At 38.3% G+C, this 23,697-nt stretch overlaps 1 protein-coding gene across 1 annotated transcript in view; it reads left to right on the forward strand.

The window, feature by feature from the left end:
* The window catches only part of FAP (fibroblast activation protein alpha), a 61,039-nt gene that overhangs the window by 20,224 nt on the left and 17,118 nt on the right, over positions 1 to 23,697 (forward strand). The window contains exons 12-18 of the mRNA XM_060777907.2: positions 4,418 to 4,462; positions 5,772 to 5,876; positions 5,975 to 6,045; positions 7,702 to 7,755; positions 13,557 to 13,681; positions 17,932 to 17,979; positions 23,193 to 23,291. Of these exons, the coding sequence (XP_060633890.1) occupies positions 4,418 to 4,462; positions 5,772 to 5,876; positions 5,975 to 6,045; positions 7,702 to 7,755; positions 13,557 to 13,681; positions 17,932 to 17,979; positions 23,193 to 23,291 (547 nt within the window). The remainder of the gene's footprint in view (positions 1 to 4,417; positions 4,463 to 5,771; positions 5,877 to 5,974; positions 6,046 to 7,701; positions 7,756 to 13,556; positions 13,682 to 17,931; positions 17,980 to 23,192; positions 23,292 to 23,697) is intronic.

A 23,697-nucleotide genomic window follows, 5' to 3' on the forward strand; every position in this document is an offset into this window, starting at 1 on the left:
AATGCCATAGTAAAATGGTGTCCCTTACATAAAATAGAAGAAGTTAGATTTGCTCTGGATGTTTTTTCAAAAATATTTTTAAGCCTAGGATGGTTGAATCTGTAAGACGGCAGGCCAGCTGCATATACTGAAATGAAAATAAGGCATCAAATGCGTATATTAGTGTCAGTGGCATGTGAAAATTAATCCTAGGGATAAGAAATGTATTGCAAATATGTGTTTATTGGGTGAAGTGTGTAGATTAAGAGAAATGCACAGAAAAATGCATATGAGCTTCCTATGGAGTTTTTCATAAAAATATTGCTAGTGGATATGAAAGTGATTGGTTTGTCTATGTTTATTGAAAATGCCGGTACTTTATACTGAGACTGAAGTATTTCAGTAGACTTGGAAACAGGTCCTGGCAACATCAGATTCAAAGTCCCATGACAATTGCACTCCATAGCATTTCATTGCCTAATGAGAAGTGCTATTGAAAGTTCTACCATACTCAGTTTAAAAAGTGCTTTTATTATATCAGTCTGTGCACCAATTGATAGTTAACAGGAGTGTGAACAGATGTGAGAACTCCATTAAGCCGTGTTTGCTCAAAAGAGCTCCAGGAGACTCTATTTCCACCTCTTACCTTTTCTTTCAAATTAATCTGCAAGTAATAATGTGTATGTAACATGGATGACTTCATATATTGGGAGATAATAAATATATATACACTATATAGGAGACTCACAGCTAGGTAATGAATTTGTACTCATTATCTTGGCAAATACATCTCAGTGAAAAAATAAATAAATAGACCGGTTAGAATCCCTGTGATCATTTAGAAAATCTCCAAATCCACTAATATATTTGGTCAGTTTTTGACGTATTTTTTTATTTGAGAAAGAAGGAACATAACAAAATGACAATTAGCAATACAAACGAGCAAGATTTTGTGACAGATTATAATAAAACTATATGAATAAATTCAATCTACTACTAATAATTACAAACTGACATCAAAACACAATCACAGAAACACACACAGAGAAATTAAACAAACAAACAAACAAACAAACAAACAAGAAAACAATTTTATGACACATTCACTATCTGATGGTTTTTATACATTAATGTCTACCCCCTTTAAATGGTATTACATATTCATTTGGTAACATGGTGTTCCACTGTGCTTTTGATTAGACTTTCCCCAGAAAATTTTGGCTCCCAGTTATGACTCAAATTCCAGTCCCTGCACTTTACTAATGCCCCCTGCCCAAGACACAGTGTTCCACTTCATATTGTCCTTTATCTCCAATTTGTGTCATTTGCACTTTATCTATCAACCATGTCCTCACAACTGACTGTACGCATATCGGTGCCCCGCCCAAGCCCAGAACTGTTTTGTGTTTAAGGCTACTGGTTGTCTGTTTGATGGTTGTTTTTCTATTGTGTTATACTGTTGTTGTTTTATTTTGCTTATATTGCTGTTTTATGAATATTAATGTGTTATATTTTAACTATGTTGATTGGGCTTGTCCCCATGTAAGCCGCCCTGAGTCCCTTTGAGGAGATGGAGGCGGGATACAAAAATAAAGTTATTGATATTATTATTTGAAACACAACAAGATGAGTCCACAGCAGACACTCTACCAGCTGTTGTATTGGATCACACGTCGGACACTTCCCAAGTGTCTAGGACTGTGTGATTATCAGCGAATAATGCGTGCAGATCCCAGTAAGGTGGCCTTTTGCAGCTGGCAGCTGGTTATTGTTGTTATTGTTGTTGTTATTATTATTATTATTACTATTCTAATTCATAAATCCTCCAATTGACAATTGCCTCCATCGTTGTGAAAAAGTAATACAAGTCCCAATCTTTCTTCAAGTTGGTCAAAGATTTCTCAATCAGCATATTCAATTTGTCCAGCTTTGCTAATTCACAGGTCTTCATCGGCCTTTCTCCTTGCATTGGAGTAACTTGATCCTTCCATCTCTGTGCATAAACGATTCTCACCAGTTATTATATACTTCTATAATCTTCCAGATTTCATTTCTAGATGATTTGACCAACTTTTCAAATGTAAGCAATTCAGCGGGTATCAATGAGGTTACAATTTTCACTTGAATGAAGCTGTAGCTATGCAAGTTTAATTTTACAGAGCTAGCACTGTTAGCAGAATGGAAGATGTCTTACAAGGAGATGAATCAGATGAAATGTATCATATGAATATGTTTAATGTATTTCTATTATCATTGAGTTATAACATAAACCACTGCATTGAATATAATGGACTTGGGAGGGTTCCTGTATAAGAAAGGAATCCCTATGTTTTTACCTCAAAGCAGTGCTTGTTTTGAATAGCAAGAGTGGAGGCTCTTCCTCCTAACCCTCCTACTCACTCCCAGTCTTAGAACTGAAGCTTTTAATGTGGCAAAAACTGTCCCATTAGAGTCTGAAAGGGACCTTCGACCTCATCAGACGGGTGTAATCAGTGGCATGCACCAGTTTGCCTTCCTTTTCACCATAAAGCCGGGCAGCTCCCATCCTACGATGCGTTGCAACTTCCTGTGGGATTTCCTAGTGAAAGGGAGGCAAAGTGGTGCATGCCGCCATGGCAGCAATACGGGATCAATGGGGAGAAGCTAGGCGGCGAACACTTCTCCCCGTGGGATGGACTTACCAGTAAGTTGGACCATGTGGGGCAACAGGTTCCCCATGCACCCCAACAGACACTGCTGGAATCACAACAATACATGGCAATTCCGGCAAGATGTGTGAAGAGGTCCTTTGACATTGTTACCAATTGTCTAAATACCATTATACCCCAGTCCTAATTTTCTTTCTTCAGCTTCTTTTTCAATTCAAAGGCCATGTTAGGAGAGCTTACTGCCAGAGTATGATTGGGCATGTAGCATAGCGGCATCCCTCCAAGACTTGGTGGATGCTTGTCTTTACTGCAAAGGGGACAGTGATGCAGAATGCAGTAGCACACCTCCAACAACACAGCAGAATGACCAATAGTATTTCACATTGACGTGATAATGGGGCAGTGGGGCTCCAATGGGGCCAAATAGCTGTCACTGAAGTAGGAGAATCCAGGACCAGGGATTACTGTGTTAGCAGCATCAATGGCCCTGATGCCCACCTTGGCTGTATTTTATTTGCCTTTATAAGATATAAAGCCAAATAAATGCACTTGGCTGGTAGACATTATTTTGAGAAGCCTCCTGACCTCTTCACATTTCCAACCAAACCATCAACAGTAACTATGGTTTAGTGAATTCAGTACTTATCCCAAGGGAGGCGGCGTAGTAACCCCGACTGCTGATGAGATGCAACGTTATGGATTTTGAACATGCAATATGTTGTGTTCAGAGAAGAAATTTGCTGAAAACATTTCACGAGGCTCTAGACCATGGAGAAATATTTCATCAACAGTACTAAAATAACTCTAAAAAGCAAGTAAACATGCTACGTGTTTATAAATCAACAGAATGTAGCATTGCCAACCGTAGCCAACTGATCATTTATTTTAATTTAGCAACCGAAATGCTAAGCAACTTAACTGTATATTAATTTAAATAATTTGGCAGCTAAGAAGTTTGAAGTTGGTGTCCAAAATATGTGAGAGACTTTTAGGATATTGGTGTAATTGTCTTGTTTGGTGAAATTATACATTTCTGGTCAGACAGTGAAAATAGGCAAACACATTTTAGGATGATGGAGCCACTTTGAAAGTGCTCTTATTCATGACTGATGCAGGGTCTGCTGAAAATAGGAGGAATAATGAGTCCACATGCTACTTTCATATGCAGAAGCCATCTGAGTTTTACTTCCTTTACTTCTTCAGTGTTGGGACAACATTCCATAGTGGAATGGAGCTAGGGCTCATCGGATCCAAGTGCCAGGATGTTTTGATTGGCAGGAATAACCACATTATTTGTCATATACTTACCCTTCCCTGTTTCCTCTGAACTTAACTAGCGTCCTTACCATAGCTGGGGTACAGTGTCTTTGTGTGATGATTTCTCACTACAATGGTAGGTTGGTGTGTGCTAGCCCTCTCATAATACATAATATTTTGGTTTGTTTTTCGGTGGATGAATAATTAGCACCCATTCGTTTTGCAAATGTTCTATATATGGTTGAGGTGGACGTTTCTAGTCAATGGATCCACCAGTGTTTTTGATTTTTTCTTGAAGATCTGGTTAGGGTGGACTGTTATTATGGTAGCTACATTTCATAGTTGGACACTAATAAAAAGGAAGGGACCCTTCTGTGTTTACATGATATGGAAAGTATTGTCACTCAAGAGAATTTCTAAACTAGATCTTAATTTTCAATGTTCACCTTTTTAAAAAATCAATGTTCTATGAAGGTGTCCTTTCATTTCCACCACACACATAATGACACCGCTGACTTGTTTTAATTTTACAGAATCAGCAGCATATAGAGGAGAGCCACACAGGATGGGCTGGTGGAGTATGATTTTTATTATCTTTAAACTGTTGTTTATTGCATTGGAAATACATAATATCTTAGCTAATCTATGGCAATGACCTTGGTAGTTACAGCATGGCTTTAAATAGATTGGATTAAAAACTAGTTTTTATTTACTAAGAACATGCATAGATAGTTTTCAACAAATAATTAATATGAAGTCCCCTTTACGGAAAAAAGCAGCAGCCAGAAGAAATGGGGCATATTTGCATTTTAAAAATCGGAACATAGACTTTATTCATTTATTTACTTACTACATTTATATAGTAAGGGAACGCAAAGTGGTTTCCAACATTATAAAGGCAAAATTCAATGCCATACATACATGTGAAAACCAAAGTTAATACCAAGACAATAGCATATAATTATAAATTAGTCTAACCAAATTAAAATATAAACATAAATAGAAATAAATACTAAGGAAAAATTACAATATACATTATGTCTATTTTCCTATATGTTGTTTCTGATAAATCTGTTTCTATAAAGCATTTTTCATTTCATTTGTAGCATACAGTATCCTACGTAGTTCAAAATTTTGTCTTTTGAGTTTCTATCAAGAAAGACTCTACCCTCTTTGTGATTCCTCAGAATTATTATTATTATTATTATTAGTAGTAGTAGTAGTAGTAGTATTATATTAGTTGAGTAATACTTTACTTCTATCGCGGTGTCATTTTCTCCTATCCTGGCCTTTATGTCTCCCATTATTATGATATGTACTTGAAAAGATTAAAACCATTGCCTCATCATTTGTTGATACCACAACATAAACTTTGTCATTTATTTAAAAATAATAATGATCAAAGTCTACATAAACTAATTATATAGCATGTATAAAATAAGGATACAGTACTTGATTGAGTGGGGAAGACGTAACCACTCCGAGTCCCCTTGGGGAGATAGGGCACGATATAAATAAATAAATAAATAAATAAATTATTATTATTATTATTATTATATTAGTTGAGTAATACTTTTAAGGGACCCCCAGTGGTGCAGCGGGTTAAACTGATGAGCTGCTGAACTTGCTGACTGAAAGGTTGGCAGTTCGAATCTGGGGAGCAGGGTGAGCTCCCGCTATTAGCCCCAGCTTCTGCCAACCTAAAGGTCACATCAGATTGTGCATTGGAAATTACTGTTGAACCTTTTGTCATCTCAATGATCAGATGGATGTGCCATTTTGTAGCCAATGCAGGTGGCAGGGGGGAGTTTATCGGTTTAGTCTTTGTATTTTGTACATTTCTCATTTTTGTTTCATTTATGGTCTTTGTTTTATTTTCTCTCTCAGTTCTTTGTTTCAGCACCTTATTTCACTTCAGATGCTACTTCATACTACAAAATTTATAGTGATGGGGATGGTTACAAGCATATTCATTATGTCAAAGACTCAGTGGTATGTCATGCAAAGAACTAAATCATAGTTCACTTATGTTCCAGGATATGCATGGGCAATAAAATATCTGACTTCTAATGTGGTGGTTTTTAAAACAGGAAAAAGCAACTCAAATCACAAGTGGAAAATGGGAGGCCATATACATTTACAAAGTAACAGACAATGAAATGTAAGTATTATGTGAAGACAACAGGTTAGTTATATCATCTGTCAGTGAAAATGATTTTCCATGCAAGAATGGTTTTTCCATTTCAATCTTAACCAATTTACATAAGCTAGAGACTGAAGATTTATATAGATAACAGGATAAAATGGATAAACAAATATTCTTAGGAAGGACCTTAAGGTTGGATTGGATCCTTCTGTAAAAAGAGACATAAATAGCTTTTTGGGGTTATTTGTTTCATGTGAAAAGCATTGCACAAATAAATAAGTATAAAACGAATAAAATAGAGGGAGCACAAGCAGCTAAATAGTTTTAGACCAAAAACGAGCAACAGTGACTGCATTGTCTGTAGTGTTAAACAATTCTTCCCCTGTACATGAGGCAGGGCATTGTGGGCAAGCATGCAGATCCGGAGTTGCACAAGGTAGAGGATTCTTCTAGGTAGTGCCATTTAGCCAGGTTGTCTTTTGATCTGCCCACTCCACTTCTGAGTTTGTTCAGGGACTTCCAAATTGCCCATTCTTGGTTTGCCCCTTGGTTTTTTTGGGTAAAGATGCATGTTGATAGAGATGTCAAAAGAATTTATCTGTGAAAATAGCCCACATAGTATTCTATTTTAATCAAAGATTGAAAAGTTCTTTTTTGGGTTAGAACTCGTACCCAGATTTTTCCCCAAGATCTAGTTTAAATATCCTGAATCATTTTGGTACACTTCCGGTGTCTGGTTCCAGTCTGACTGTGAGCTCATGCAGCTGCATGGTCAGAGCCTTGTTTAAAAGCAACAGATCTATCAGCTCAGGATGGAGAGTTAGGGAAGAAGTAAAACCAGTGCTGACTTGCTGGCCCTAGTGTTGTTGATGGGTTTTTTTCCTCCCAAAAATGAATTCTGCAAGCACATTTGATTTGAGGGGAGGACTTGTTTTATTGTTTTATGTTTTTTTTATCAAGGAGCGACTTGAGAAACTGCAAGTCGCTTCTGGTTTGAGAATTGGCTGTCTGCAAGGACGTTGCCCAGGGGATTGCTGTTTTACTATACTATCCTTGTGGAAGGCTTCTTTCATGTCCCTGCATGGGGAGCTGGAGCTGACAGAGAGAGCTCAACTTGCTCTCCCCAGATTTGAACTGCTGATTTCACGGTCAGCAATCCTGCTGGCACAAGGGTTTAACCCATTGCACCACCAGTGGCTCCTGGTGTGGGAGGAGGACTTGAGAGCATAGCAAGCATGGTACACCTAACTCTTATCCAGCCTAGAGATATGCACAGAAGCTTTGGTCTGACTGGAAGCATGTGACCATAGCATTGAGCTCATCCCTTTCAATCAAGAGAACCCCAACAGATCTGAACTCCTTACCTATTTGTTTGTTGTTTATTTATTGGATTCATAACCTACATTTCGCCTGTGGTGGGATCTATTTCTACTGAGCTGTTGAATTATCGGATCTCCAAGACTCCAATATTCTCTGCACCAGCAGTTTAACAAAAACTCAAAATTAACTTAATTAACTTATACTTGGACTAGAAATTGAATGATCAGGCATTTTATTATAGGAGCACTTCACCCTGCATGTTCTTTATGACATGTCCCACTTATAATGGCAAACAATGCCCTCATCATTTATAAAGCATGGTTTATCTGATTAGCATAAATTTCCTTTCAGATTTTATTCAAGCAATGAATTTGAGGGCTATCCAGGCAGAAGAAATATTTACAAGTAAGTTAACTCCAAATGATTTGTAGTGTTGTTTGTTTCTTTATAATATATGTCTGAAGGCTACAGTGCACTCACAGATAAATTGCAACAGTAAATAACACGCAGGAACTGTTTACTCTATTATTATTACCCTGTTTTCCGGCATATAAGACAATTGGGCATATAAGACGACCCCCAACTTTTCCAGTTAAAACATAGCGTTTAGCATATATTCGCTGTATAAGACTACCCCTCTTCCAATGAACACCAAATACCAATTTAAAAAACATCAGATTTGATTTCAATATGGTAATTTTCTTATTACCGTACTTCCTTCTCTGCCTCTCAGATCTCACACTTACGTGCCTATGCCGCTTCACTGCAGACCTCAGGAGTGAGATCTGAGAGGCAGAGAAGGAAGTATGGTAATAGGATATAAGGTCAGGCCAGATGTGTGAAAGAGGCGTGTTTTTCTGGGCACAGCGCCGCTCTATCTCTTTTTTCCATACCCCGGGCATCCCAGATGCCTGCAGCTTGCAGTGCCCTTCACTTACACCTTCCCAGTGAGGTGCCCCCTCACCTCATCATTGGGACCGTGTTAAGTCCTGCTGAGTGGATTTTTTTCTACCGTAATTGTACAGTGCTGCCCTTGCTGCTTTCATATTTATTATTTTTTCTCTGTTATTATTATTATTATTATTACATTTATTATTTTGCTCTATTATTATTCTTATTACATTTATTATTTTACTTTGAATGCGATTTTCCTGCTTCTTGGCAGGGGGTTGCACTGGATTGCCCACAAGGTCCCTTCCAACTCTATGATTCTATGATTCTATACTCTCTTTATTATTATTGGAAGGATACATGAGCACATTTACATTGAAGAAGGTTAGAATAATGGTTTAATCAGTTGGACAGTCTTAACTTAAATGACAGTTTTATATAAATATTCAAAAACATTTAATCTACTGATGCCTCAATTAAGGTAATTTTATTGGTGTTCTGGTACAGCTGTACCAGGAGCTCCAATTTTGTTTGCTTTGCATTGAGTGTTTGTTTGCAGTCCTAAGTTTCAGGGACTCTGCAGATAGGTGGCTTCTTTGGTTGCAGTTATAGGGCAAGCCGCCTGTCCATCATCATTAAGTTTGGTCCTGCCCCTTGCTCAGGGCAATTGGGAAGGGAAGGGAGCCATTTTTTAGTTAGTCTCAGCTAGGTTTGCCAATGTACAGGACGTGTGTAAACGTCCCCTGTACAAAAGCTTCAACCTTTAAGAATTTCCAGGGTTACAGAAATTCCAACAAAAACAGAAGGAAAAGAGTCTCCAAAGTCTTTCCAGGGAAACAGCCCTAAAGATCAAAGAACTCCAGCTGAAGAGACTACAGGCCTTGCTGGTAGGTCCACTCGGTGCTTTGAGACTCAGTTCAACCCGGTAGTGGTGCCCACATCAGATAGGTTTAAGTTTCGGTCAGCCTGGGAGAAGTTAAAAAGGGGATTTTCCTTTAAAGAAGAAGTTGATGAAGATAGTTGCCTGTCCTTCCTGGGCAAGTTTAGGAATTCACCAATTGCCCAAAATCTTGGAATCATTTACTTAACTTTACTGAAGACAAGAGAAGTTTCTGTTTGATTGTTCATTAATAAAAAACTTTGTTGTACTTCTCAAACCATCTAAAGACTGTTTGTGGTGGAAACCTCTGAGAACTTCTCTTTGGGCCCCCTGACTTCCCGTTGGGCAAAGGTTGCACGTCCTGTTTTAAAGACAACTATTTACAGGCCCAAAGTGTGACAGAACAATTCGTATCTATTTTTATTTTGAAATTTACAAGTAGCTGCTGCATTTCCCACCCTCGGCTTATACTCAAGTCAATACATTTTCTCAGTCTTTTGTGGTACAATTAGGTTCCTCGGTTTATATTTGTGTCGGCTTATACTCAAGTATATACGGTATTTATCAGTTAGTCTCAATATTGCTTCTAGATTCCTTTTCTACAACCCCTTCCTTTTTGTGCTGAAAAAGCCTAAGATGGTTATTCGTTTGAAAACTCACAATGTAATAGAAACCATGTAGTAATGTCAACTCTAGATTATTTATTTGTGATTTCAAAGACTCTGTGGTTATTCTGAACTGTTGCTTGTTGCTGCTGCATTACTAGAACTGTCCTTTCCCAAAAAGAAAAAAACTTAATCTGATGCCTGTGGTTTACCGACCACTTTATGCCTGGAACAGCACTGTTTTATGAAAGGAAGTGGTTACATTTTGTGGCATGCACAAACATACAAGCAAATAAATACTAAACAACAGGAGTGAGAATATGCTTGTTCACCAAGTCTGAAGCAAGTTGGGAAAACATCTGTTTTTGGGGGGTTTTTTAAACCCAACAAGGGTCATACTTGCTTGGGAATAAGCCTTCAGATGCTTGTCAAAGGCTTTCATGGCCGGAATCACTGGATTATTGTAGGTTTTTTCGGGCTAATATGGCCATGTTCTAGAGGCATTCTTTCCTGTCGTTTCGCCTGCATCTATGGCAAGCATCCTCAGAGGTAGTGAGGATGCAGGCGAAACGTCAGGTGAGAATGCCTCTAGAACATGGCCATATAGCCTGAAAAAACCTACAACAATCCACTTTCAGAGGCTGTTTGCCAAGAGTGGGTAGAGTAGAAGAGTGGAACATTTCTGTCTGTTTTTGCCCACCTCTCATCCCTGTTTCTTCCAAATATCCCTTCTCCTTCTCCCTCTTCATCCCTACTTAGTGGGTGGTGATAGCAGGCAATTTGCTCAAGCCAGAGGTCCAAACTCATTCTTTTCCCACATCTTTTGTGGTTAGGTTGATATGATAATCACATGCCACAACCCCAGCAACACAAAACTACTGGGTGGGCATGAAGCAGAAGGAAAGTATGCAAGCATGAAGAAACAGTTCATGTCTTTTGTACTACAGTTAGTGGTACTGAGCCCCTGATAGGAGGAATCACATTTGCAAGTCTCAATAGAAGGCTTTCATGGCTGGAATCACTTGGGTGCTGTGTGGTTTCCAAGCTATATGGCTATGTTCTAATAGTATTTTCTCCTGACATTTCACCTGCATCTGTGGCTGGCATCTTCAGAGGATCCAGTATGTTTTAAGGAAGTCATGCTACCCCTCTATTCTGCCTTGGTGAGACCACACCTGGAATACTGTGCCCCATTCTGGACATCTAGGAGAGTGACTAAAGGTCTGGAGAACAACTCCTATGAGAAGCAGCGTAAAGAGCCGGGCATGTTTAGCCTGCAGAAGAGAAGGCTGAGAGGAGCCATGTACAATTATGTGAAGGGAAGTCATAGGGAGGAGGGAGCAGGCTTGTTTTCTGCTGCCCTGGAGACTAGGACGTGGAACAATGGCTTCAAACTACAGGAAAGGAGATTCCACCTGAACATTAAGAAGAACTTCTCAGCTGTGAGACCTGTTCAACAGTGGAACTCTCTGGATGACTTTCTCTTGGGGGTGCTTTGAATTAGATTTTCTTGCTTCTTTGCAGGGGGTTGGACTCGATGGCCCACAAGGTCTCTTCCAATTCTATGATTCTATTATTCATTGGAATCTACACTACCATATAATGCAGTTTCAGAATGCAGTGTAGACTCATAATCCAGCTCAATGCAGTTAAACTGTATTCTGAAAGTGCATGATATGGCAGTGTAGATGGGAACATTCTCTTATTACATCCTATTCAGCATATCAAACTTGGGTGTGCTGTGTGTTTTGAGATCAGATTGATTGTTAGGTCAATGTTGTCCCTATCTTCTCCTCCCTATCTATTTCTTCCCCCTACATCAGTTGTTTGCAGAGTATTGCAAATTCTCTGTGAAGCCACAACTGCCAGTATTTCTCATCCAGAATGGTGCTACTCCCTTCCACTGTTGTTACCACATCAGAAGGTTCTCAAAGCAGAATAAATTACTATATTGGACTTCAACCTCTCAAAGTGTCCAGCCAAAATTATTGGTCTAAAGTTTAAGTTCTTACAATATCTATCCTTAGTTTTTGATGTTTTTGACAGCTGTTATCATTCTATTTTGAAGGGAACCATTTGCAGTTATTTATTGTGGTGTTTAAATTTCTGTAAGCAATCTTTCGCACAGAGTTGGTGAAAATAAATAAATATATTTCTTGGATTTGCACAAACAATTTTCTAAATGTTTAAATCAGGGTGTGGTTTGTTGAGGATGTCCAGTTATTATTATTATTATTCCTGGGAAAATTTGAGAACAAAATTGACAAGGAAAAAACATGGATATGGCTCAAAAATGGAATTTTGAAAAAGGAGATGGAGGGCCTGATTCTTACAGCCCAAGAACAGGAAATTAGAACCATTGCCATCAAAGCTAGAATTGAAAAGTTGACGACAGGTTCCAAGTGTAGACTCTGAAAGGAAGCAGACGAAACGATGGCTCACATTCTCGGCTGCTGCAAGAAGGTTGTGCAGATGGACTACAAGCAGAGGCATAACACAGTTGCTCAGATGATCCATTGGAACTTGAGCCACAAATACCATCTGCCTGCCCCAAAGAACTGATGGGATCACAAGCCTGAAAAAGTTTTAGAAAATGAATACATCAAACTACTCTGGGACTTCTGAATTCAGACTGACAGAGTTTTGGAGCACAATACTCCTGACCTCATGATCGTGGGGGAAAAACAAGTATGGATCGTCGATGTTGTAATCCCAGGCGACAGCAGGATTGACGAGAAGCAACTGACAAAGCTTACACAATATGAGGATTTACAGTGATCTTGTTTTCTGTGGACTCATCTTGTTGTGTTTCTAATAATAATAATAATAATAATAATAATAATAATAATAAGGATTTAAAGATCCAACTGCAAAGACTCTGGCACAAGCCAGGAAAGGTGGTCCCAGTGGTGATCTGCACACTGTGTGCAGTTCCTAAAGACCTTGGCCTGCACTTTAATACAATTGGTGCTAACAAAATTACCATCTGTCAACTGCAAATGGCCACTCTACTCAGATCTGCACGTATTATTTGCCAATACATCACACAGTCCTAGACATGTGGGAAGTGTCCGACGTGTGATCCAATACAACAGCCAGCATAGTGATCTTGTTTGTTGTGTACTAATCTTGTTATACATCTAATAATAATAATAATAATAATAATAATAATAATAATAATAATGACTTTATTTATACCCCACCACCATCTCCCGTAGGGACTCGGGGCAGCTTACAAAATAGCACACAGTGGTACCATACACACATAAAATGCAAGACATCAACATATATAATCAATAACATATTTACATAAAGCCATATATATAAAATTAACAAAAGCAAACTCTATTACATAGAATCAGTAAAATGTGACTATAACCATTGGTTAAAAATATTGGATGATGATCCTATGATTGGAAGGGCAAATTTATCCTCTTTTTATTATTAAAATATACATTTTAAACATCTTCTAGATTTGCCTTTTTATAGCTATATTTCAAAACGCTTACGACAATATACATATTGCTACTGTGAAGGCATGACCTTGTAAGGAGGATGGGAGGCATACAGTTCCCCAGATGTTGCTGAATTACAACTTCTAGCATTATTTGTCATTGTTAATACTGACTGGAACTACCGTGACTTGAAGTCCAGTAATATCTAAAGGTTCACATTATTTCCACCCCAATATAAGAATTGCTTGTGATGCACACAAGTTTTCTGGCATAATATATGCGTACATGTGGATGAGAGTTTTGCATGTATTTTATCTCCTGCTCATTCCAGGTAAAGACAAAAGTATTTTAAAAAAATCTTCTTCTGTCTTACAGAATTGATCTTAGACGAAATCCTGTAACAAAGCAGTGCATCACTTGTAATTTAAGGAAAGAAAGATGCCAGTACTATGGAGCAAGATTTAGTTACAATGCCGACTATTATGCTTTAATCTGTTATGGTATGTCAATTCTCTTGAAAAATTAAAAAAAAATGCTATTTGCACCCTCAAGGTCCCATTAGGTATTTCTGCTTCAAAGCATTAAAATGTGGTTCTGTTAACTGTGCCCAGTAACTGTTGGATTTAAGAATGGTTCTGTTACTTACTCCAGAAGGGTTTTAAAGAAAATATTACAATCAAAATTCCTTATTGGAAATTTTCATGTGCTCTTAAATTTTAAGATAGTGTGTTTAGACTTCAGTTCAAAAGCTTATAAACATTACATTGATTATGTTGCTATTTAAGCAGAAGGACTTCACACTGTTACTTGGAGGGCTTTAAATTTATTCTAGATCAGTGGTTCCCAACCTTTGTTTGACCAGGGAACCACTTTGACCAGTCAAAATTCTCTCTCCAAGATTAGTGCCAAAAGGGTTAAGAATCAGTTTTTGGTCAACTTTAGATTTGGTTTGGTCATTTGGAGTGCTGATTCATAAAATTGCATTGGATAGACCACATCAGCTCTAGTTTCTGATACAGAACATATGCCTTTCAGTAGACACCGTCTGCTCACCCACAGAAAACCATATTTAATAATCTAGAGCTGATGTGGTCTATCCAATGCAATTTTATGAATCAGCACTCCAAATAACCCCAGGAACAGGCCTAAAAATGAAGAGACCAAGAACAAGAAATTTGGTTGGGCTGTGTTATTATCCATGGATTTTGTTAATGCTCGTGTTAAAAAAAGAAAGGAAGGGGGCTGAGGTTGAAAAAATACAAAAAACAGAGTGCAAGACTCAAGAAACTGTCTCTAATGGCTTTAATAATAACAACAAAAACAACTGGGGGACTAAACAGGGTCTTACAAAGGACTGCTTTCCCATTACAACTGATGTGTGGGAATAGGAGATAATAATAATAATAATAATAATAATAATAATAATAATAGTAACGACAATAACAACTTTGGGGGAGTAAACAGGGTCTTAGAAAGGGCTGCTTTGCCATTACAACTGATGTGTGGCAATGGGAGCTAATAATAACAACAGCTTTGGGGGACTCTCCTCTCTCTCTCTCCTCCAGCGGTGCCAGGGAAGCCACGAGAGGGCAAGGACAACAGCCCTTCCTTCCTTCCTTCCTTCCTTCCTTCCTTCCTTCCTTCCTTCCTTCCTTCCTTCCTTCCTTCCCTCCCTCCCTCCCTCCCTCCTTCCTTCTTTCCTTCTCTCCCTCGTCTCTCTCTCGCTCTCCTCCAACGGCATCAGGGAAGCCATGAGAGGTCAAGGGCAATGGCACTGGTCTCCATCCTTCCTTCTCTCCCTCTCTTTCTCTCTCTCCCTCCTCCAATGTTGCCATGTATCCCCAGCCACATACCTTTTTTTGGGTCTTGTGGCCCACCTGTGGGCCTCAGCCCACGGGTTGGGAACCATTGTTCTATATGCAATTACATTGTAGAATTAATGCAGTTCAACGCCAATTAAACTGCCATGGCTCAATGCTATGGAATCACTGGAGTTGTAGTTTGGTGAGGCACCAGCACTCTTTGGCAAAGAAGGTCAAAGACCTTGTAAAACTACAACTCCTAGGATTCCATAGCACTGAGCCATAGAGTTAAAGCGGCATCAAACTACAATAATGTTTTAGTGTAGTGTTTTGTTCTCTCTTTCTTGATCAGAGAGAACAAAAACAAATCACAAAGCAAAAATAAAACAATAGCCATTTATTATATTAACAAGCAGCTCTTAGCATAGAGTATTTCAAAATGATATGAACCATACATCTTTTTGTTGCTTGGGATCATGGAGATTGTCTTTGCTATGAAACTTTAATAGGTTAATTCAAGCAAAAAAATATCTAAAGCTGTCACAAAATTGAACTAAAATATTTGTTTGATAAATAAAGTATTCAGTCCACTTAAGATTTAGTTGCGTACAGTTTGATAAGTAAGTATGGGACTTGTGAAACTGTCCATAAGGTCAAAGGTAATATCCTTCTGTTAGCCATTATTTTTTCTGGAATAGTTGTTTTAGTCTCTGATCAAGTGTTATGATTTGTACTGGATGTTCATGCGTGCAAATAATAGACCCACCACTGAGCAAAGAAACAGACATAAATAAATGATAATACCTTTCAATCATCCTGGTCAAGGATGTTATCACCTAGGAAACTGTTCACCTTGAGAAATGAAATACGACAACTTTTCCAGACCCCATTGTGCGTGCTTAATTCTAGGCGCAGGTTATGTAACCCTCACCTGGGCTTCACTTCATCTATGAGAGTAAAGATCACTCTGTGATATGTAAAGGCGAACATTTCTTGGTTTCCAAAGCAATGTTACTGACATATCTACCCCTCCAGAGTCCTCTGCATTACACACCCATAAGGACAGCTAAATTCAGTCAATATTACTATGTATTGTGTCATTAGTTAACACCATCAGCTATGGACATAGTAATTACAGAGTTAAGGTCAAAACAGTCTTCCTTCTTCCATCTTCCCCTCCTTCAATGTGCCTGCAATTTAAAATGAGAAAATAATAAAAACAAGGGAAGAAAGAAGGAATGAAAAATTATTATTGTGAGCTAATATAGCCATGGTATTGCTTTATTTGAGAAAGTAAGTGAATTAATCACAACCTGAAAGTAAAAAAATTGATACGGTGTGATGTGAATTGTGTACAAGGGCAAGAGGCCACTATTGTCCTTACACTTCAGGGAATCCTTTCTCTGTATTGTGAATTGTGTACAGGCGTCCCTCCATATTTGTGGTTTTGACTTTTGTGGATTTGATTATTAGAGAATTCGATTAAAATGTTCTCCCTGAGAATCTCTAGACCCTCCAGTGTGACTTTATGCCCAACCCAGTCATGCTTGAAGACTTAGAGTCCTTCCACACAACCATATAACCCAGAAAATACCACAATATCTGCTTTGAACAGAGTTATCTGAGTCCACACTGCCATATATGCCTGTTCAAAGCAGATAATGGGGGATTTAATTCAGCTGTGTAGAAGGGGCCCTAGAGATATCTAGGGAGAACACTTCTCTAGGAATCTCAAGATCCTCCAATGCATTTCTGTGATTAGCCTCCAGTGGAAGTTGACTGTACAGTCATGCTGGAAGACCTAGAGAGGTGTTCTGTCAGGTAAACAATTAGCAATTTCTTTATTTGCTTTTTTTTTTTACTTTCATGGGGCTCTGTACCCTTTATTTGTTTGTTTGCTTGCTTACTCCATTTTTTTTGGCCCTGCCACAGGTTTTTAAATGCGTCATGTTTTTTGCTGTTTTTTGCTTTGCTATGAGTTATTTATTGTTGTATTGTTGTTGTTATGTTTTTTATGATGTATTTGGGCTCAGCCTTTTGTAAGCCACACCGAGTCCTGCAGGAGATGGTATAAATAAAGGATTATTAGTATTATTATTATTCCCCGTTTTTCTTACTCAAGGGGACTCAAGGTGGCTTACAACTTTAGAAAGAATTCAATGCTGATAAAACCAACAATAAACAGTAAAACGTATCCCCACAGTTAAAATGATTAGCAGTTAATCAATAAACCCCAGTGAATGTGGAGAACTGGCTATAGTTGTGAATGTTGTGAATCCCTCCCCCCCCCCCCCCCCCCAGCCCAGACAGTAGCTTCAGTAGCTTCAGATGCATTATCATCAGACCCTGATACAGAAAACATAGTCCTTTTCTGTACTGGTAAAGTCATTTTGAAAATGTACCCTTCCTTGGGGCTTAAAGGTTGCACGTATGTTGATGGAGCCATCCTCTGAGTGGAAAAAAAAATAAGGGCAAAGGTTTTCACCAGACTTGTGTATATGTAGAAAATAATGTTTTTATCCCAATTTTCTGAGCCTAGCTACTACCTTTCCTTATTTATTTTTCAAAAAAGGTCAATTCAATTATGCTTATACTAGTAACATCACATTTTGTTTGATCCTGAAAGCTTACTAAGGAAAAGCACAACCAACACTTCCAAAGTTTTATCTTTTATTCTTCCATTTCTTAGAGAACTCAAGAATTATAGGTTGTGAAGTTCTGAGTAGTGTGTGCTGCAGGTGCCTCTTCATTCATTTGCTCCACACTCCTTGCAACCGTGTACTGTGACTTATGCAGGATGTATTTCACCCTAACATCTAGATCTAGGGACAATTTATCTAATCAAACAAATTCAGATTCTTTTCAGTAAGAACTGTATGTTTCACTGTGTTGCTTTACATTATAAATTACTTAATTTTTGTTTTTTTTCTGTCTATTTTGTCTTCCAGGTCCAGGGATGCCTATTTCTACTATTTATGAAAACAGATATGACCGAGGTATTTTTACTATGTATATTTCTTTATCTTCTTAAAAGCTGTAAGGCTCTAAGTCCCCAGGAATGGAAATGACATCAAAGTACCTCCCCTGAATAGAACTTAGATTTTTTGCATTCAATGAAGTTTACATTCAGGTAAAAAGTTATAAAGGTAAAGGTTTCCCTTTGACATTAAGTCTAGTCATGTTGAACTCTGGGGGTTGGTGCTCATCTCCATTTCTAAGCTGAAGAACCGGCGTTGTCCGTAGGTGCCTCCAAGGTCATGTGGCTGGCATGACTGCATGGAGCACCGTTACCTTCCTGCTGGAATGGTACTTATTGATATACTCACATTTGCATGTTTTCAAACTGCTAGGTTGGCAGGAGCTGGGGCTAACAGTGGGATCTCACCTCACTCCTCAAATTTGAACCGCTGACCTTTCAGTCAGCAAGTTCAGCAGCTCAGCAGTTTAACCCACTGCACCACTAAGGACTATAAGAGAGTGTAGATATGCCTAAATATCATAAAGGCACCAGATTGTTTCAAATCCTGGAAGCTAAGGAACATCTGCTCTGGTCAGTACTTGGATGGAAGTTGCAGGTTATACTCCAGAGGAAGAAACTTGCAAAACCACATTTGACTATCCATTGCCTAAGAAAATCCAGTAAAATTCATGGGGTTGTTATAAATTGACAAGTGAATTGAAGACACATACATTCACACAGGGTTAGAGGATCAGACTTCTGAACAATTCCTGGGTGAAAAAGTGATGGTGCCAGCCAGAGATTGCAGCCATCTTAGTGCTTTCCCCTTCGACTTATCCTTGGGTCCTATCAAAATCCATAATTTGGGCCATAACATTTGTCCTGGATTTATACAGGAGATGGATACATGAATATTAGGGCTGGGCGGTTTCGTTCGTTAATTTCGTAATTCGTTATTAATTCATTATTTTTTTTTATAACGAAGCGATATTGAACCATTCAGGAGCAACTAAAAATCGAAATGAATTTTAAAAATTTATTTCATAATTGTTTCGTAATTGTTTCATAATTGTTTCGAAATTGTTTCGAAATTGTTTCGTTATTATTTCGTTATTATTTCCATATGTCTGGTGCAAGTTTTATGGTTGTTGTTTGTTTTATCAGTGATAAAAAATAAATTATCACACCAACAGTCAACAACAGAGGGAGAGGAAAGCTTCAGAAGTTCCCCCTGTCCCATTTGGAGGTTTTTTTAGCGTATTGCGCAATCGCGTCCGCCATTAACGAATCGATTCGTTATTGTTTCGAAATTGTTTCGTAATTTCTGAAATTTCGTAAATATCGAACTTTTTTAAAGAAAAATTTTGGAATTCTTTTAAAAAACGAAACGCAAAACCCCCCTAAAAACGAATCGAGTTTAGAAACAATTTTTTCCGTGGTTGCCCAGCCCTAATGAATATATATGACACTTAACTTCCAACTGTCCTGATTTGGTAGGGACATTCCCAATTAAGCCTCTCATTCTTTTTTTTTCCCAGTTGCTTTTAACATCTTCCAGTTTTTCTCCTTCCCCCTCCATTTCCCCCTTATTTCTATCTTACTGCAGTTACTGCAAATTTAGACCCCTTCTACACTGCCACATAATCCAGATTATCAAAGTGGATAATCCACATTATCTGCTTTGAACTGGATTATATGAATTTACACTACCATATACTCCAGTTCAGAGTACATAATCTGGATTTTGTATGACAGTGTAGAAGGGGCCTTAGTTCAAAGGGCAAATTGCCCAACTTTCATCCATGAAATGTTCAGGGGTGATATGTAGAGAAGCCTTTTTTTCAGACTTATTTTCTGAACATGCAGGGATGGCAAAATTCCACACAAGAGTCCCCTCACCCCAAATCCATTTGCTCTATGGAAAAATAATGACCAAAAAAGACCTAGAACAGGAGTGCAAAATACGTAGCCTTTTTATGTTGTTACCGTATGCTGTTGGACATCCAGTGTCCACCCCCCCACCCCCCTCCCAGTGCACCCCACTCTCAATAACTCATGGTGAGGGGGCAACTTGCACATGAAAGATATGGTTTGGATCACTCCCTGGATTAGTTCTTCATATGGTACCAATTGTATACAATAGTATTCTGAATTGGCTTCTGAATTGGCTTATTCTGAAATGGAAATGTCTTATTACTCTAGTTTTTAAATTCTATGTTTAATTTTTATTAGTCCCAATTTTAAGTCTTGTCTCTAAATGTTTACTTGTTATGACTTTATTTTAGTTATGTAGTGCTTGTTTGTTGTAATGTTTCATTATTGCTTGATGTTGATGCTTAATATGTTCATTTGACTTATGGTTGTTTTTGCTTCTGATTGCACTTTATGGCATTGAATGTTTGCCGTTGTTTTGTTGTGAACCACCCTGAGTCCCCAAGAGGAGATCGGGCAGGAGAGATAATAATAATTGTTGAAATAGTCTGTATGCATGGTCATTCCTGCAGTTGATGACGCAAACAGATTATGGCCTCAGAGTTTACACCATAAACCATTCCTTAATCCGTATGATCCTGCAAGATATTTGGTTGTTTTTGCTGCAAGAGGGAAAAAAGATCCACTGTTTTATCTCAGTTACTTACTTATTTGCCTTAGCCTTTTTGAAGAGCATAGATAAGAGGTGAGAATTATTTATTTATTTGCATTAAGACTGGATCAGTCTGATATGACCCCTCTGCAAAACTAAGTCAATTCATTTTTCATAAGAACAGACTCTTTTGTAAGATTGCAGGCATTTCCTGTTGATCACTATGCTGGAAATCTTTTTGCTATTTCTTCACCAGGAAGTGGTTTCCCTAAATGAAACATGGTTTAAAAAATCTGTTTTTAAGCTCTTGCTTAGACGTAAGTGCTTTAATATGTGCATTGTTGTTTCTGTTTGGAATATGTGGTGCTTGTTTAGGTCCAACAATTGTACATTGTAGAAAAATCAACAAGGTTCCCTCCAAATAAGAATTGTCTGCCTCCCAAAGGATGTTTTCCTAGGGTACTGAATTTGTCATACTTCTTTTTTACCATTTCAGTGTTTTTTTTATCAATTCAGTTGTTAGTCAATTTTAATTCACTGCAGACTGCAGTGGCTTCTTTAATGTTTATGAAGATATTGTTGCCTTTCATACCAGCAAACTAAAAAGTTTTGAAAGTCTATTAGAAAACCTTTGCAATTTATTTCCTGAAGAAAAGTCACTCAGTCGTATATTACAAAATAAAAAATAGCATATCAAGTTGTGAAAAAAATGGATGTGATAGAGCAAATCTGAGGTTATTTTTGCATTTAGAATACCAAATTCCTATAAAGCTAGCATACATTTTTGAAAGTTTTCAAGAGGCTAAATGTAGCCTGCCTATGATTTATCTCTTGTTATGTTCAACTTTGGTTAATAAAAATGTTTTTTTTATATTTATGTGCTTTTCACCTTTGGGAATGTTTTATATTAGAAAGCTGGTGAGAGTAGTAATTAAAGAGGTTGGGTATAAAATTTGCATATTATCACACAGGTACCTTGACAGCATCTATCAGCAGTGCTATCTTAATGCATGGGCAAGCTGTGCAGTTGCCTGGGGGTCCAACAAGTATGTGGACCCCATACTAAGTTATGTACAGACCAAAATTCAACACCACTTTGCCAGTCATCTATCTCATCATTCAAATCTGCTGTTAATTCGATAGAAAGAGAAAATGTTTTGTTGAAGGCTTTCATGGTCAGAATTACTGGGTTGTTGTGTGTTTTCCAGGCTTTATGGCCATGTTCCAGAAGCATTCTTTCCTGAGGTTTCACCCACATCTATGGCAGGCATCCTCAGAGGTTGAGAGGTCTGTTGGAATCTAGACAAGTGAGGTTTATATATCTGTGGAATATCTGGGGTGGGAGAAAGAACCCTTGCCTACTTGAGACAAGTGTGAATGTTGCAATTAGTCACCTTAATTAGCATTGAATGGCCTTGCAGCTTCAAAGCCTGGCTGGTTGCTGCCTGGGGATCCTTTGTTGGGAGGTGTTAGCTGGCCCTTATTGTTTCTTGTCTGGAATTTCCCTGATTTTGAATGTTGCTCTTTATTTACTGTCCTGATTTTAGAGTTTTTTAAACACTTACAATATTTGTATCTGCCTCAAGCAGACAAGAGTTCTTTCTCCCACCCTGGACATTCCACAGATTTATCAACCTGACTATTTTCCAGCAGACCCCTTTATTCAGAGAATGCCTGCCATTGATGTGGGTAAAACATCAGGAGAGATTGCTTCTGGAATATGGACATACAGCCCAAAAAACTCAAAGCAACCCAGAAAGGAGAAAAATTACAACTTGTAGCAGAGAGTTGGTGTGTCTGCATTCATGTGAGAAACTTTACCGTTTTAATTGTCTGTAATAAAGACATACTTTGCTTTCATTCTTGTTTTTTCATATCTTCCCCTCCCTCCTCATTCTCTTTCACAGACGTGGTGGGGACATTAAAAGAGGGTGTGGGGTGTGTTATGCCATGCGCAAAGCAGGGCGCATTTGGCACTGTTAGCAAAGAAAGAGGAAAGTACTCCTTTTCCTTCAATTGGGGGGGGGGGGGTTGAGTAGGGTCCCCCCTTCTTCCTCCTCCCTTCTTTTTATTCCTGTGAGTGGCTTCTTTGTCCAGGGGCCTCTAATGTCTAGCAGGTTGTCAAAGTGGATGGCCACAGCAGTAGGTCAGGAAGAGTTATTTCCAGTGGTGACATGTGTGGAGACATGGGAATGCCCTTACTGTTGATGAAAATAGTGAGCTGTGTGGGAGTCTTCACATGTGTGGCAGTGGAGATTGAGGCAAAGCCTCACAATCTGGTGGAAAAGTGGTGGGTTAAGTGCTAAACCCTCACAGAACTAAATTTGAGGATATATTTGAAAGTCCTCTCCCCTTTCTGAAGTCTTCCATACATCATACAAGGTTTCAAATAAATAAGTACATGGTCAACAAGTTTTATTCCAATTCAGCAGTGAACTCTATCATAATTCCAAGAAAGTTTAACCCAAGAAAATAATTTCTTATCTTTACTTACACATACAAGAACATCCTGTTACTGTTAAAAACTACCCATTTCTTTGGTATTTGTATACTGTTGTCATTTTTTCCTTCCTCTATGGTTCATCATGGAATTATCAGATGACAACTGATAAGAATCAGTGAGAGACTGCTAATCTAGAATATATGTATATATTTTCAAAATACAGAGATCAAAGTTTTGGAAGACAACAGGGATCTGGACACTGCACTGCAAAAAATCAGAATGCCTACGTTGAAAATTGACAAGTTTGAAGTAGATGGTATTAGTAAGTACAGTAAAGTGTAAATTCCCCTCCTTCCACTATGTTATGAAAAAGGATGTGTGAGACCTAAGTCATTCAAAAAGCATATTGTATGGTCAATAACGTCCTGAATAAATGGCTGTCTTCCTGCAAGATTGTAATAATATGAAAGGGTCACTGTATGGAGAGCATAGTTTTAGCAACATTTAGCACCCCCAGTGGCTGAACTGCTGACCAAAATATCGGTGGTTGGAATCCAGGGAGCAGAGTGAGCTTCCTTCTTTCAGCTACAGCTTCTCATGCGGGGCATGAGAGAAACCTCACACAGAATGGTAAAATATCCAGGCATCCCCTGGGCAATGTCCTTGCAGATGGCCAATTCTCTCACACCAGAAGCGACTTGCAGTTTCACAAGTTGCTCCTGACATGA

The sequence above is a fragment of the Anolis sagrei genome, chromosome 1 (genome assembly GCF_037176765.1).
Source record: "Anolis sagrei isolate rAnoSag1 chromosome 1, rAnoSag1.mat, whole genome shotgun sequence".
NCBI classification, from domain to species: domain Eukaryota; kingdom Metazoa; phylum Chordata; class Lepidosauria; order Squamata; family Dactyloidae; genus Anolis; species Anolis sagrei.